We start from the raw sequence: 15,867 nt of genomic DNA, 5'->3' as shown, positions 1-15,867 counted from the left end.
TGTTACGGTAGGACACTTTCTGGTTTTCTTTATGCCTGCTCTCTTCTGTTCCATTTCAAAGAATTGTCAATGGGAAGTAATCATCGAAAAAATCATGCCTTACTTTGATAGCAGGAATTCTTGGTGACCAGGCTGATTGCAGAAGATGGAAGTTGCATAACTTTATTTGTGATGAGAGCTGACCAGCAGATCAATAAAAGGCACCTGACTGCAAAGTGGGAAAATGTGTTTGTACTTTACAGGTGCTCATACCTTACAGGTGCCCTTGCCTATGGGGTCAGTCCCTGTGGGAACAAAGAATGCTTTAGTATGTAAGGAGAAACCTTGTGAAGTACAAAAATACGGAAATATGATTGTTTCCTCTTCGGGTGTAGTGAGTTCAGTTGCAGTAGGAAATTATTTTTCACCCTTCTGTTTCAATTTGAAAGTCAAGGGAAAGATTTTTGGTTTACCTGCTTATATTTCTTTCCAAAGGTGGAAAGTGGAGGTAGGTGTTGGGTTTGCATGTTCCCTGCATGCAACTACTTGCATGTGTGCTTGAGAGGTTTAGGCTTGCTTTAAGCATTCAGGTTTCTGCAGAATGGTAGTGGTAATAGCAGTGGGAATAATTAGTTTCCTTTATAATGCCAACTAGAATTTCTATGTAATGTCTCCAGTAATACCAATGGAAAAAGCCCCAAAAAACCTGAAAAACTTTCCCTTATGGAAGAAACTATTTCGGTAACAATGCTTTCTCACTTTAAAATTTGTACATGTTTGGTACTGTTTAATATTGCTCATCTTTGTATTGAATTTGATTGTGTTAGTAACAAATATGGCAAATTCTTTATCAAAGTTATGTAAAAATAGTAAACCCTTTAAACCATGTTTGGTCAATGCTTCTGTATTCTATAAATTTCAGTGGCAGATCTACTATTAAAAATAAAAGATTATGTACATAGAATTTGTTTAATGCAGTTGCATGTATGCTCTATATGTCTTCCAGTTGTTGACTATGAATTTGGAGCTTAACTAATGATAGATATTTAAGGATTTGGTACCGTGAAGTTTATGGAAAGAGTTCAAAGCTAACTTGATATATTTTGACAATCACAGTTTCTAAAATAGGACACGCTCATAATGTTTTGTCATTGCCTTGTGTGTGTTTACCATGAGCCAGCCAGGCCTGTGTTTATTAAGCACAGTTATCAAAAGCCTACCCTCTTTATCTACGAGCACTGTTTAAAGTAGGGATTTTGAGTTCTGGCAATAGGCAGCTGAGGTTTCCTTCCCTGTGGTCAGAGCTGATGGCAGTTTGCTTGTCTTAGTTATTTATAGATGTTTTCCTGTAGAGTGTTGTATCTCCCAAAAGAAATCTTTACCCATAACAGATCCCTAATGAGACAAGAGCCATGTTATGTGCGGAGAAAGTTCTAGTTTGATGTAAGATAAATTTTTGTTTGTAAACCTTAGCTTCAAAAAGGCATAACCATCTAGCTCCTGGTCAGGAAGATGTTCCCCTCCTTGCTCTTCCCTTGTCTCCCTCCTCCCACTGGCCAACAACCAGCTCACCATATATTAGCAGGGCACACCAGTGAGTTCCTTCAGTAGGGAAATGGGTGATCAGAGATTTAAAAGGGCAAAAAGCTTTTTGGAACAAGGACACATCAATTAATGAAATATTATGAAGGATTATTGGAGGGGAAATAGTTGAGAAATCATAACCTGTGCTTCCTCCTGGCAGTGAAAATTCCAGGACAGCCTTTCAGGGAGGCGTTTTGGATTTTGTATGTTCAGCTGCAGCGGTTGCCATAGCTTAGCATTGTGCATCTGTACAGTTAGTTATAGCTACTGACATGTCAGTAGGTGGTGTTGCTAAACAAGCTTGCATTCAGTGAGAGAAGCAGTGGTGCCTGCTTTTTGGATTTTTTTTTTTTTACTTATTCTTAGCTGCTAGTTTGTTTTTGTCAGGTGCCGTCATTTACAGTGTTTTGTGTCTCAGAGGTGAACAACACATTTTATTGAAGAGTATGAGCAGTCTGCTGTAATCAGATAGGTGCCTGATCTTGAAAAGCCTGCATTTTTAGGCTTTTGAAACAAGTGATTCTCTTATGTTTGCTATTGGTAGCTTTTACATCTTTGTTCACAAAAAATACAGCTCCTGGTTTTGTTCCTCCTTTGGTGTTTGACATGCTGAGTCAGACTAGAGCGATGTCTGACAATCGCTGATTTTCACAATATTGTAGCAAAAGTGAAAGTTTATGAGCAGTTCAAACAGAAGTGAAATGCCCGATGAATCCTTGCTGACCAGGCTGAAAAAGAAAATGGAGTAGTTCATCTTCCGAAGGATCGATTATAGATAACTATGGACCTCATCGGTTCATAACTCACTCTCCCATTGTCTGAGGGCAGTCCCTGTGATCTCTTACACTTGCTGTTTCTTCTCCAATCACCATCATGAGCCATATAACCTTGAAAATGTGCAGTTTGAAGACTGAGCTCCTCAATCAACTGTTAATGATGTTGGCCAGCAATGTAGTATTACTTAATGGTATACGAAATACCTGCAAAGGAGGGAGTGTATGTAAACAAAAAATTTTGAAGCACTGACAAAGTGAGAAACAAACATTTTAGAGTCCTATTTGAAAAGGAAACTATGTAATAGTAAGAAGTATCTATCTTCTGTGTTTGGGAAACCTTAGTCTTTATTTTAAATTGACTAAAGCTTTGCTTTGAAAAAGCTGCCTAAATTGGAGAGGCCTTCCAAAAAGCTTTATAGCACTATCGTTCTTGGTCAGATCAGTGAAGTGATTGTGCTAGCATTGACTCAGGGTAACATTTATTTTTACTGTATTTCCTTGACTAGCTTCAGAAGAAAAGTTCCAAAGTAAGGGATGCAGAAGCAGCCTGATTTTTCTGAAGTTTTTTTAGACCTCATCCTCTTACAAGGCGTACAGGCAAGGTTCTCACCACAGAGGAATTGAAAAAGAATATACCGGGCTCCAAAAAACTGTAGTAGGACTTAAAAATTACCCTTTTCTCAGTCAATGCTAACATTTAATGCCATTGTAAAACCAGAATAAAATACTTCATGATGGGGAAGCGGAGGTGCAGGGAGAAAAGACATAGATTTTTCTGTAGATTGTGGGTGGGGTCTGAAAAATCTGCTGCCTGCACAGGTAAAGCTCTGTGTGATGGAGCTAGCCTCCTTTCTGCTTTCCAAAACACCACATATGGGAAGTAGTGAGAGTATCTGCCTTCTTTCTTGAACATATGTTTTTCTTTTACTCAAATTGCTCCTCAGCAATTTCCCTGTAGAAAAACTTCCTATGTTTTTAAATGTCTGCTGGAGAAGTTGGGGCTTAGTCATTTCTTAGCAGTGAGCAGACCAGTGAAACATTATTCACAAGTTTGTAAGTGTATGGTTAGTGGGAGAAACGTCCATGTTTTCCACATACTGCTAATCTTCATCTTTTAGTAGCTATCTTACCAGTATTCATGTAAATTCCATTGTGTTTTGTATTGACTACACATTCAATTTCTTAGGAGATAGTATTTTGGGGTGTTATGTCCCTGATTTAATTGTAATCATTTTCTGCTGTATTATGTCAGCAGGGACTGGAAATAAGATCATATGAGAGTAGAGTACAAGCGGTGCGAGCATTTCCAGCCTGCCTGGGTTAGGATTTGTAGATATGAATTAGTTCACTTTACATTTTATTTAATTTTTCTTCATGGGTGTGTTGGCTTTTTCCTTTTGAATCCCAGTATGTATGTTTGGTCTGCTTACTGTGTCTTTCACAGTTTCACTTCATAGTGAGCTAGTTGCATAGCAAATTAGCTGGATGTTGGAGAGGTGTTGTGGGCACAGCATGGCTGGACCTCCTTGGCCAAAGCTTGTTAGAAGACATTAATGCATGCTTTTATTAAATGCGTTCTTCTATAATAAAATTATTGAAATATGCACTTTATAACCAATCTTGGTTTTTAATTTGTGATAGGTGCTTCCAATAATTAGTCTTTTTCAAAACACTTAACTAAATACAAATAATCATTTGCTTTTTGAAGTACTCCTTTCAGCCCCTGCAAGGAGTACAGTGCCAAAAGGAAAATGTCTTTTGTTTGCTTGTTTCTAACAAAGCTTTTAATATTGTAATTTGCATGGTGCTATCGAAGATAATTTAGAAATTCTCTTCCGAGGAAAAATCGGGGTCTCAGCCACGCTGCCTCATGTGTTGGTAATTCTTTTTCTCTAAAAAACTTTTGAGGAAATGATAGGGTAATTAACACCTATGGCAGCTGATTTCTTAAGATTAACTTAAACAAAGTAACTTAAATCCCCAAATTCAGTAAACTTAAATATTTTTCCCCAGCTTTCTGGAGTTCTAGATCTCTTATCTGGGAGACTCGATTTTTTTCAGACACCTTATTGCTTACTTAAGCATTAAAAACCCAACTCCCTATATTCCACCACAAAACTAACTGGGTTCCTGGCCATGAAGACTAAAATCTTTTCCAGTTAAGAGGATGCCGTGCTTTCCTTGCATGGCTGCCTGTTCAACTCCGCTCACTACTGCTCAAGAAACTTAAAGTGCCGAAGGGACTGCAAATGAGATTCATTTTCTAAAACTCACTGGGGCAGTAGTTTAGTTTACGGGAGATCTCCCTGCATGAGTAAAGCCAGCCGACAAGTAACTAGTCTATGTTCAGATTTGTACAAGCAGTTGAGATTTCTTATGCTTGAGAATAGGATGTACTAAGTTTATTTCAGAAGAAACTGCAAAATATCTGCAACAAATAAAATTTTATCTACATTTTTACTAAAAATAATTCAGAATTGAAATTGCTTTGCTAATGCCTTGCTCGGATACAACCACACCTACTCTTCTGATCTTGTACGCAGTAGCATGTCTGATGTCTTCAGTTGTTGCCTGCATAAGACTGCCTTCGCAGCTTAAAATGATTTATGTTATAATATAATCAGAGAATACTATGTAAAATTTTTCAGCCTAACAGTCATTTGAAAGTGAGCATTTTTTCATAGCGATTCTGAAAGGTGATGTGAAATCTTGAAATATCTTTAAAATGTTTCGCCAAACAGAACTGTCATAATGTAACTTACCTTTTTTTCAAAATCGTAAGTGCTGTCAGCAGCGATGTTTATATTCATGGCTTAACCCTTGATTGTGGATGAATTTGAGATGGAGTAGCATCCGAAAACAATTTTTATCATTATTTGTAATAAATCATTGTAGTACACTGCTGTAAGTCAAATCAGTCCATATGAGTCACTTGCCAAGGTAAACCAAACTAGTCATGTGCTCACTCTTGTTGCTTAATAGTGTATGCAATACCTGCAAAGGGGTGAATGTTTGTAATACTTAACCTCTTTTCTTCATCCAGTAAAACTGAAATCCTCTCTTGATTTGATGATTGACAACTTAAGAGCTTGGCCATTGAAAAACAAAGAAAAAAAAAACCAACTCATTAATACCTAAACAGTATTTTAGTTAAGCAGCGTTACCGAGATGGCATTCCAAAATTAGTTTTCATGCATTTTAAATGAATAGTTCTTTCATGATTTCATGACATAAATGTAAGTATGCAGGCAGCTAGAGACATATGTCCAAAACATTTTTATCTGTAGAATAGCACAGATGAGACTTTTATTCTGTAAATAGTTGCCTCGGAGATGTCAAGACCTGTGGCCAAAGCTTGTATGATACAATAATATGTAGTGAGCCTGATGTAGGAATTACTGTATGAATTTATGTAAAAGAAAGTGAGAGAATGGGGAAACTGTTCCTTATGACTGACAAGTAGATCGGTTTTTAAGAGGAGCCTCACAGCTCCGATTGTCTGCCATTATTAATAATATGGTCAACCCTGGGGACAGTAACAGTTATGGAGGGTCATGGGTGGCTATTTCCTTTTTAAGAGAGTTAACTTAGTGCTAGAAATTTGAAACCAAACCAAAAATAGATCTTGCAGTAGAAACATTAGTTAGTAAATATGTTAAATATTCTATTATATCTTTTTATATGCAGCATGTCACTTCAGAGACTGCTTTTAATTGGAAATTACAAAACCAAGGACACATCCATCATTCCTACAGTTAGTTTACAGAATTTAAAACTCATTTTCTTCATTTGATTAGATCCTTCTCTCTCTCCCCACTGTTCTACTATGGATTTTGTAGGCACAAAACTTTGTTCACAAGTTGAATTTTTAAAATTTTCATGTAGAGACTCTACAGGTGCAAGCATAGTGAATATAATAAATGACAGTAAGAATACTGACAGTGATTATTTACACCTACCCCAGAATTTTAGCAGTCAGAATTTGTAATACTGCTTTTTGGGGCTTATATTCCAGCTAGTAGGATTAAGTTGATGGTGTTTTCTCTGAGGACATTGTAATATCTATAGTGTCGGTTTGTAGAAAACAAATACAAGTGTCTAATGATCATGCTTGCAGGAAAAATATCACACTGATAATAAGAAGGAGAAAATTCCCCTATCTACCGTCTATTCATGGATCGTGAAGTAAGACATTTATTCACATACTACTGATACCAGTCAAATAAATACGATAACTGTAGTTCTGTATCTATTTTATTTCCTGGTTTTCTACACATAAAGCTTTCTGAACAACCTTTTCTAGTTGTCTGGTATTTTTCCTGTGCCTTCATATTAAATTCGTATTTATTACCATTGTTAATATGCCGGTGTCTGTGTCATTACTTTCTTGTCTCTGGGCCATTGTGTTCATGTAAGGTTTAAGTGAGGCTGTCTTGCACTTTCTGATTTGTTTTTCACTTCTTTTAATGTACTTTCTCTGTGTACATAGTCAGTTGTGTAAAGATTTTGGGGTTTAGCATATTTACATAAGGTTAGGTTTAATCTCTGCCGGTATCAATACGAAGGACGAAAGACACAAGACAACTTGGTAAAGGTCAGTTTCTTCTCTTGTAGATAACATACTTGGCAAAGTGTCAGCTTCACTCTCTGGTATTTAAAATCCCTATTTATAAATAATATTCAAATATGGTTGGAGATGTGGTATTTTGTTAATAGACAAATGATTTCAGATAAATTATTTCAATTTTTTTTATCTTGTTATTATGCTAAAATTTCTACAGCTTTTCATATGTCTTAAATCTAATTCAGCTCGTTCAACAAAAATACTGTTGTCCTTGTTCGTATAATTTGTACTTCAAATTCTTTAAGAATAATTAAAACACTTATGTCTAGCCAATCAACAAGGCATGGTTAACTATAGTGAAAATAATCTTTTGATGCTAGTAATGTTTTAAGAGTTATTTCTTCAGCTTGTCCTATTTTAAAACTTTTGTTGAATATTGGAAACAGAGATGTTTCCTGATAAACGGAATTGCAGGCTAAGGAAAAAAGCCTCAAACCAAATACAAAATGATATAGCACCAGCTATTTCTTAAACAGCTGTTAGGAAATTAGTAATGGAAAGTTGTGTTGCAGTGGGTGTGGAAAGAGCTACACCCACATTCCTGAGTGATAAAAATGCAAATAAACATCCAAGACCCTACATGCTGTAAGCTGTACTTTTAAACATTACTGATCGGGCTGTGCTGTATGAATTGAACTGTTTGCACCATACTGATTTAGCAGTGATTAGAGTTGATATATTGTTTTACTTTGATACTAATATTTTAAATAAAAGCTTGCTTACACTCTCAGCACTCAGAGTTTGAAGAATGATCACCTTAACTCAGTACGAAAGTTTTAGCATCACTTAAGTATAAATATTTCTGGGAATACAGGTAACAAGTTAACAGTGCACAGCAGTGATTCCTTAGTTCTTGGTTGAGTGTAATGAATACCTCCCTATATTCTCTTATTTAATGTACAGCTTCACAGAATTTCTCAAAAAAGACTATTTATTTTGCAGGCATAGTTCCCAGCACCATCTCCCTTTTTGCAATATCTCCCCACTTCATCTATTGTGGCCCAAATGTGTTGTGGCTTTGAAATTGTCGTGTCCTTCAGAAGTGGACACTCAGTTGCTATTTGTTGTACCAAACGTAGGTGTCGTGTACAACAACTTATAATCTTGATAGTCTCCCTTAGCATTGCACCTTGTTTAGCATGAGTTAGGATCGCAGTAGGAAAAAGTTGTTAAAGTGTACGTGCAGTTGTAATGCGAGTTTTGGTTTTGTCGTCTTTCTGCACTAGAATTATTCCTACGTCTGAACGATAGCATGTGGTCTGTTCCTGAAAAACCATGAAACGACTCAAATTCATCCAATTCACGCTTGTGTTAGTTGCACAGAAACAAACCCTATTTCTGCGTAGTGTTTTAAAAACAAATCACTTGCAATAAATAGTTTAAATGACAGAGTCAGGATGAAGATTAAAACCAAGCATCTTAGGCAGTGAATGTTCACCATGTAACAACTGTTGACTGACGAAGCAGCCCTGAAAGTACAAAGTGCTCTTTCCACTGGGGAGGTCCCAAATACAGATGCAAGTTGTCCCAAAGGTTTGCTGGAGCTGTGCAGACCTGCAGGAGCTCCAGGCTGCGTATGATGATGCTAGATGCTTTGTTCTCTGAGCACAAGGCAGTTAAAGTTCAAGGTACACGCTGGGAAAGGTAGTAGCAAGTTCATACTGAGGATCAAAATACAATTCATAGGACTTATATTTGAAAACAGATTTTGTACAGCAGTCGTTTAAATGCAAATAACCTATGTCCTAGTGCATGAGATTATCAGAAGTTACAGAATAAACACATGTACCTGCACCCCTTTTTCATTTAAGTCCCAGCTGATGACTATGTGAAAGAAACTTAAATATTATATAGGGCAGGCGTTCAAAGTTGGACCTTCAAGGTTAAAGCCTTTGCTCTGGTTTAAGAGTAGGCAGGAGTATTTTATAATGTAGCTGTCCCAATTTGCTTATAACTCTGTTTATGCCTGTCTTCCTTGGCTATAATGGAAGTCTTATGGCTCAAGGCTTCTAAAAATCATAATCGCCTCTAAAAATTCAGGAAAGAAGCAAAAATTATCTTATATATGACGTAGTGGTCCAGGCAGTCTATTTTTTGATTTTAGAGGAATTTTAGTGCTTTACATAGAACTGAGAACACAGAGCAGCTTTATAAAGAGAGGGAGATGAAGAAGCATATTCAGTTCTAACCTGTCATATGAAAATAAGCTAATCAATTTGAAACAATTTATTTAATCTTCCTTATAATTGATTGCTCTTGCTGAGAAGAAAATCCTATTTAACTTGATCAGTCTTTAATTTAAAATCTTGCAGCTTTTTGGAGGGCACATTTTCATATCAAGTGTTATGACTGCTTTAACTCATTTCAATTCATATATCAGGAAAGGGACTTAATTAGTAGCTGGATATTGCAAGTTAAATAATTGGATTCTTGTAGTGCTGTGAGACTGTAATACATAGATAAACAGAATGGCTGTTCAGTAACAGCTGCTTTTTTTTGTGTTCTTAATTGTAATTAAGTAGTCTGTCTGGTTCCTCCAGAAAACATTGAAAAATACAGAAATTAAATAATATTTCATTGTCTGTTTAAAAAATAAAAAAAAAAAAATCCATGTGAACTATTTTATGCCTTTGTATTCACATTTGCCTCTTCCATTTTATCCACCAGTGTCTAATGCTAGTGTTTTGCTTCTTTTTTGTTTCTTTATTTTGTTGCTTTTGTTTGAATGTATTATTGTGTTTATATGGAACTGGTCAAAGAACCGTTACTGTATTTTATGTTTGTATCTACATTTTATTTTGCATGCTTAACGTGGCTTTGCCTGGATATTCTTTTTGGTAAGTTCAGAATTTAAAAGCATAATGTTTTTCTGTAGTAAAGTTTGTAACCTGCTATCTTCTTTTTCTCCCACCTCAAGTAACGTCATTGTTTTTTTTGTCATACTGATTTGTGCTCACGTACTGTTCTGCTTTTGCTAATTATACATATGATAACTCTGTTCTCCTAACTACCCATTTTCATCTCTAGCTGAGCTAAACAATATGACTTTAGTACTAATGTGTACTAATTCGACTTTTATCTTCAAAGTATAGTCAGCAGCTGTTAAAATGATCTGTTCTGTGAACTGTGTGTATTTGAGAGACACAGAACCTCAGTCTTAGAAAACCATGTTAAGGCTTCTTTGCATAGCCTGGTGATTATTCTGCGCTTCACAGGTATTATTTTTCAGTAGTCTTCTCAAGATCTTCTAAGAACAGCATGCATGTTTGTTTCTCTTTTAGCAACAGCTTGCTCAGCTCCAGAAAGAAAAATCGGAGATTCTAAAGAACCTGGCATTATACTACTTCACTTTTGTTGATGTTATGGAATTTAAGGTAAGGTGTTGCAAATATGTCAGTTGTTCTGTCACATCAGGTTTCTGTCTTTTTATTTATGAAATAACACTATATAATGAAATAGCTGAACTCGTAGCTCAGTTCTTTAAAAAGAAAATGAAATCAGTCTCCATCACTAAGCGTAGTAAAGTGGTTTACTTAGGTCTTTTAAACTAAAGTTATTCCCTTGTTTTTCAAGGACCATGTTTGTGAGCTGCTGAACACTATTGATGTTTGCCAAGTCTTCTTTGATATTGTAAGTTTCTGGGTTTAAACTTTCAAATGCCACTTAAAAATGTTTCTAATCAGAGTCCTGTGTGGAGAATTAGAAGGACTTGTTTATGTTAGCCCGAGATTACCAGACATACAAATCTTTCTGTAATTTTTGCTTTATTGTATCTGCAAGTTTATTCTTAGAGGTTTACTGTCATCTACATGCTTAAGCCATCTAGGCTTACAAAACAGGAATATTACTGCTGTCCACCTAAGAGACATGTGAGGAGGTCACTTTTGGTGTTGGCTAAAGCAAGTACAAAAGCAGCTAAAAGTGTTACATTTAAAAAACCCAAACAAACAAACACCAAAAAACCCCAAAACAAAACCTCAGACACCTTTTCTTTTTGGTTTCAGCTTTCTTTTCTAATGTTCATAATGTCACCTTGCTAGTTTTAGTCATTATTCTAAATTTTGGCTTAGTTTCATAGTATGAAAGAGGAGCAGGTATATATCCTATGGAATGATCTTACCAGGCCAGTGAGATATGTGCTGGTTTTTTACATTGCAGAGTCTTATTAAAATATAATTCACAGGCCAAGGCACTTGCTGACTGCTTAGTAACATCCAAGAAAAGTTTTCCTATCTGTCAGCTAACCTGTGACACTTGAGCCTGGAAAGACTTATTTGCATGCTTTCTTTCATGAATACAAACAGTTCTGGGGATTTGAGAGAATAAATTAAGATTATACAAAGTTTGCATGCAACCAGAACAAAAACTTTGATCAAGACAGTCCATTGTATCTAAAAAATGCTGAAAATTGGTGGAAAGTTAAAGTTTTATACTTGTTTCTGAAAGTTTTAGAATGATAATTTACTGTTTTTTCTCTATAGACTGTAAACTTCGATTTAACAAAGAACTACCTAGATTTGATTATAACCTATACAACTCTAATGATATTGCTGTCTCGAATTGAAGAAAGGAAGGCTATCATTGGATTGTATAACTATGCCCATGAAATGACACATGGAGCAAGGTAAAAATCTGTTGTGTAGGAAGTGTGTTTAATAATAATAATAATAATAACTACACCTGAGTGAATTGTTTGTTGTTGCTTTTAGTGACAGAGAATATCCACGCCTTGGCCAGATGATTGTGGATTATGAAAATCCTTTAAAGAAAATGATGGAGGAATTTGTACCTCACAGTAAAGTATGTAACTACTTTTCGCAGGAACACAGTAACCTTAATTGAGAGAAGCAGAGATAAAGTAAATATGCAAGAGTTTGTTTTGTCAAAAGCCATTAGGTATACATTTTACAGGAGATTTTACTTATAATGGATGTCTGGGGCTGGGGATTGATATCCTATTAAATAACAGAACCTATAGAAATACAGGAATGCTAAAACCCATTGGTAAGGTTCCATTTTATTCACTAATGATTAAAAATTGTTCAAAAATCAGTTGTGGATCATCTGAGAATAGCTACATCTGTGTTTTGGTTTGGTTTGTAGCTTGAAATTAAGGAAATTCCTAATGTTTCTATGACACCAGTTTTTTTCCTGGTTTACCGTCCTAGATGAATGTGGTTTTCTATTTTGTAACCTGAGGGTTTTTGCTTTGGGTTGTCCTTAAACTGGGGGTGCTGGAGATGACCACTGCCTCTTTAATAATATCTCCTATACTCAAAAGCTGTACTGTGTACCCTGCTCGGTTGACTTCGCTAAGTTAAATGAACCCAATTCCTTTAGCCTTTTCTGTAGAGATGTTTTTAAGCTTTTATTCTTACACAGCTGGTTGTGCTGCAGTTCTGTGATGATTTATCTAGGCTGTATTTTCATATGAGAATACCTTGGAAAAGTGACAGAAGCCTCACCAAAGTCAATGTATATCCTGTTGATCACTTCCTGTTTGTCCACTAAGCTTGCTCCTCTGTCAAAGGAAACTAGATTTGTTTGATCAGTACTGACCAACTGTAATTTATAAAGGTGTTATTTTCTAGGTGCTTGCAAATTGATTGCCTAACAACTTATTTTGGAGTCTTTGGCAGGAGTTTAAGTTAAATACTAAGCTATTGCCTGAAGTTTTTAAGGTTTGGGGTTTTTTTTCCCTGTTTTGAAGTCTAAGTACTGGCTGTGTTTTCCTTCTCTAGTTCTCTTGAGATTTTTCTTAATTTCCTTAAACTTTTGAAGATAGTCTAGAAGTTCAGAGAGTTTTTCAGCTACTTCTCGAAGTGCTTTGAAGTGACGTAGTTTTGAGTACTCATTTGTCTAAATAATCTGTAATCTTATTTTTGTTATACTTTCTTCTGCATGATTCCTGGCTTGTGAAGACTTACTTAGCTAAGGATCTCATTTGCAATTAATCTTTTCTTGTACACATTTTAGGAAAGATGCTTCACTTTTCGATATTATTTTTGTTTATGCTTTCATATTTAATAGTGGACCAATCTGTTCTCTTGAAATGTTTTGTAAAGCCATTTTTTCAGTCTGATTTTTGCTCTTCTGCTTGTTTTGTGCCAGAGGTATAAATTGGGGTCATGGAACCCTTCAGGCACCATGCTATAGAAACAGATACTTAGGTTATACTCTCATGGAACTGCACCCTGAAGTTGTCCTTCCATCATCTCACTACTTTGCAGTAAACCTGACAGTTGTTTAGTCCTTTAAATTAGCTTCAGCAGATGACTTTTTTTAATTTTTTTTTTTGCCTGCGTGACCTTCTTTGCTGACATAATGCTTAGACCTGGCTCCCTGAGGACTCATACAAGCACCAGTATTGATGCAAAAGACAGGGAGAAGGTGTGGGACAGCACTTACTTGGATAAGCTTAATCTGCTATGAAGATGCTCCTGTAGACAGCATCTGCTCAAAATAATTACAATTTGCCAACGAAGAGGAAAGGACATACTAAATGAAGTGGCAGAGAATGGAGTAACACAATAATTGGGATGCTTGAATAAATAATGAACAACTTTCAGTTGTACATGACAGATTTGTTGTCCTCTATTGATTTTTTTCATGTCCTCTAATTCTGAACTCAGAATTTTATAACTCTAATTAAAAAATAATAAAAACCCCCAAAACCTCCTGCCTTAGCCTGGAATAGTCTTTTATATGTGAAATAAACTAGATGCAATGGGTTTTAACCTCAAGTTTAATTTCAGAACTAGTTCAGTAAAATGTTTTGATTATTGTTAGTAATAATGCTGAGAAAACAGCACTACTGATAAAATAGTACTTAGTGTCTCTTGTGCTTGGAGTACAGCAATGTCAATACACAGTTCACAACATGAAGTAAAGAACTTGGGTATTTATTCAAGACTGAACCTTGAGGGCATCTTCAAATTCATCATTGGTCTCCTTTTCAGTCCCTTTCAGATGCTCTGATTTCACTCCAGATGGTTTATCCTCGAAGAAATCTCTCAGCTGACCAGTGGAGAAACGCACAACTACTGAGCCTCATCAGTGCCCCCAGTACAATGCTTAATCCTGCACAGTCTGACACAGTATGCCTTTTAATTTGCATTATATGATGAAGTTAAGCAAGGTTTTCCATGAAATAATGTAGCGATGTTTTGTTTTCTATTTGATTTCCTTTATGTGGCTTTTAATCGGAGAAGTAAATATGTTAGTTGGGAGAGCGGAATACTTTAGTATGGGGGAAAAGTTTTCTCACGTTAATTAAAGCTTCTGTTGGTTAGCTCATGCTTTCATTTTCAGTATTTGATAATCAAAAGATGAAGGGAAGCAATATTAACTTCTGCAGTGTAGAAGGAAGGAATCCTGTGTACTGTTTCAGATGTTTGTGGGCCAACAGACTGAAAATCAGAACTGATATTTCCTTTAAAATTTCTATTATTTGCATTTGCTCCCTCAGTTGTAATATGAATGGTCATCTTTCTGAAAAAATTCAAGCGTTAACAGCTGTCAGGTTGTGATTAGTATACATCAAAAGCCTTTAGTTCTTTAATATTCTTAAATGCAAAGTTTGTTGAAGCTAAACGTTTGTCAAAATTCGTTCGCTGTTTTGTTCAGGGTATGGAAGCTCAATTTAATGTTCAAACCCTCAGTTTCTAGAGGGATGAAACAATGCCCTGTTAGTAATCAGAAGCAGTCTTCCATGGTTCATCAGCGTTTAAGGCTTCATTTGTCCCTTTTTCTAAAAAGTACTTCTTATGAAATGTATTGTCTCTTATATAAGGAGTTTGCTACAAATTACTGTTTTTTCAACAGATGCCGTGTGAATACCTCTCTCTGGATGCAATGGAAAAATGGATCATTTGTGAGTAAAATATTCTGGAACAACTCGTGGTTGTATTAAAAAAAAATTAGTTAAAATTTAAAATACTTGCTTTTCTGTACTGTACAAAAGCTGTTGTATTCAAATTAGATTCTAGAGAATTTGATTAAATCTCGTTTGTATGTATCATACTTCTACATGCAGTGAAGTTAGCATTCAGCACATGATGGAATGGAGTTTGTCATCAATTTATTCCAGACTTTGACTACAAGTGAGGGGTTTAGTAATTTTAATGAAAATAGCGGAAGTAGTATCAGCATTAAATAATTTATGTTACAAAAATATTACAAAAATATCTCCACTAGAACAGTGTGGGGTATTTTTTTATATATAAAACGATGTTACCCATTAAACAGTTTATCAATGAACTATTTGAACTATTTAAGAGAAAATGCATAATAACCTCACTGTTCTCTTACTGTCTTTGTGCATCTGGTTTGTGACATACATCAATGTGAACTTTTGAAGTTGGATTTATTTTATGCCATGGAATCCTAAATAGCGATGCTACAGCTTTGAACCTTTGGAAACTTGCACTTCAAAGCAGCTCTTGCTTGGCTCTGTTTCGAGATGAAGTATTCCATATTCACAAAGCTGCAGAAGACTTGTTTGTAAACATACGAGGGTAAGTTCGTTCTCTTTTTCTCCTTTCAGAACCTCTGTTAAAAAAAGTATCATTTCTTGAAGAATTGTTTTGAAAATGTTACTTCTGCTTCGTATAAGTTCTGCTTGAGGATAGTGAGTACACAAGCATTTTTGCTTAATATCTTGACTGTTTCTTTAATGCATAACTTCCAGGAGCTTGATTTTGTAACCATCATGCCTTTTTTTATCTCAGTTCTGAAAAAGTCTGGTGAATCAGTCTCTAAAATGGCAAAAGTTAAAGTTAATGATCTCGCCCACAAATCTTAATCTAGGGAAGAGAAGTGATGTAATGAATGCAGAGTTTCCTTGAAAAGTAGCAACTGTCTGCCACTGTTTCTGCAATATATCATATGAAAACTCAGGCAGTA

At 35.6% G+C, this 15,867-nt stretch overlaps 1 protein-coding gene across 5 annotated transcripts in view; it reads left to right on the top strand.

Moving 5' to 3' along the window:
• NCKAP1 (NCK associated protein 1) overlaps window positions 1-15,867 on the top strand; it is a 61,799-nt gene that overhangs the window by 13,079 nt on the left and 32,853 nt on the right. For 2 of the 5 annotated variants that reach the window (XM_076342162.1, XM_076342164.1), the window contains 7 exons: window positions 10,251-10,337; window positions 10,537-10,593; window positions 11,445-11,587; window positions 11,673-11,763; window positions 13,923-14,060; window positions 14,788-14,836; window positions 15,323-15,479. In XM_076342162.1, coding sequence (XP_076198277.1) covers window positions 10,251-10,337; window positions 10,537-10,593; window positions 11,445-11,587; window positions 11,673-11,763; window positions 13,923-14,060; window positions 14,788-14,836; window positions 15,323-15,479 — 722 coding nt within the window. Of the gene's footprint in view, window positions 1-6,456; window positions 6,525-10,244; window positions 10,338-10,536; window positions 10,594-11,444; window positions 11,588-11,672; window positions 11,764-13,922; window positions 14,061-14,787; window positions 14,837-15,322; window positions 15,480-15,867 lie in introns of all 5 variants that reach the window. The other 3 variants (XM_076342161.1, XM_076342163.1, XM_076342165.1) reach the window with 2 other exon arrangements.

This window comes from Aptenodytes patagonicus, chromosome 6, assembly GCF_965638725.1.
Source record: "Aptenodytes patagonicus chromosome 6, bAptPat1.pri.cur, whole genome shotgun sequence".
Taxonomy (NCBI): Eukaryota; Metazoa; Chordata; class Aves; order Sphenisciformes; family Spheniscidae; genus Aptenodytes; species Aptenodytes patagonicus.
Note: the sequence above shows the minus strand (reverse complement) of the source record. Positions and strands in the feature narration are given on the sequence as shown.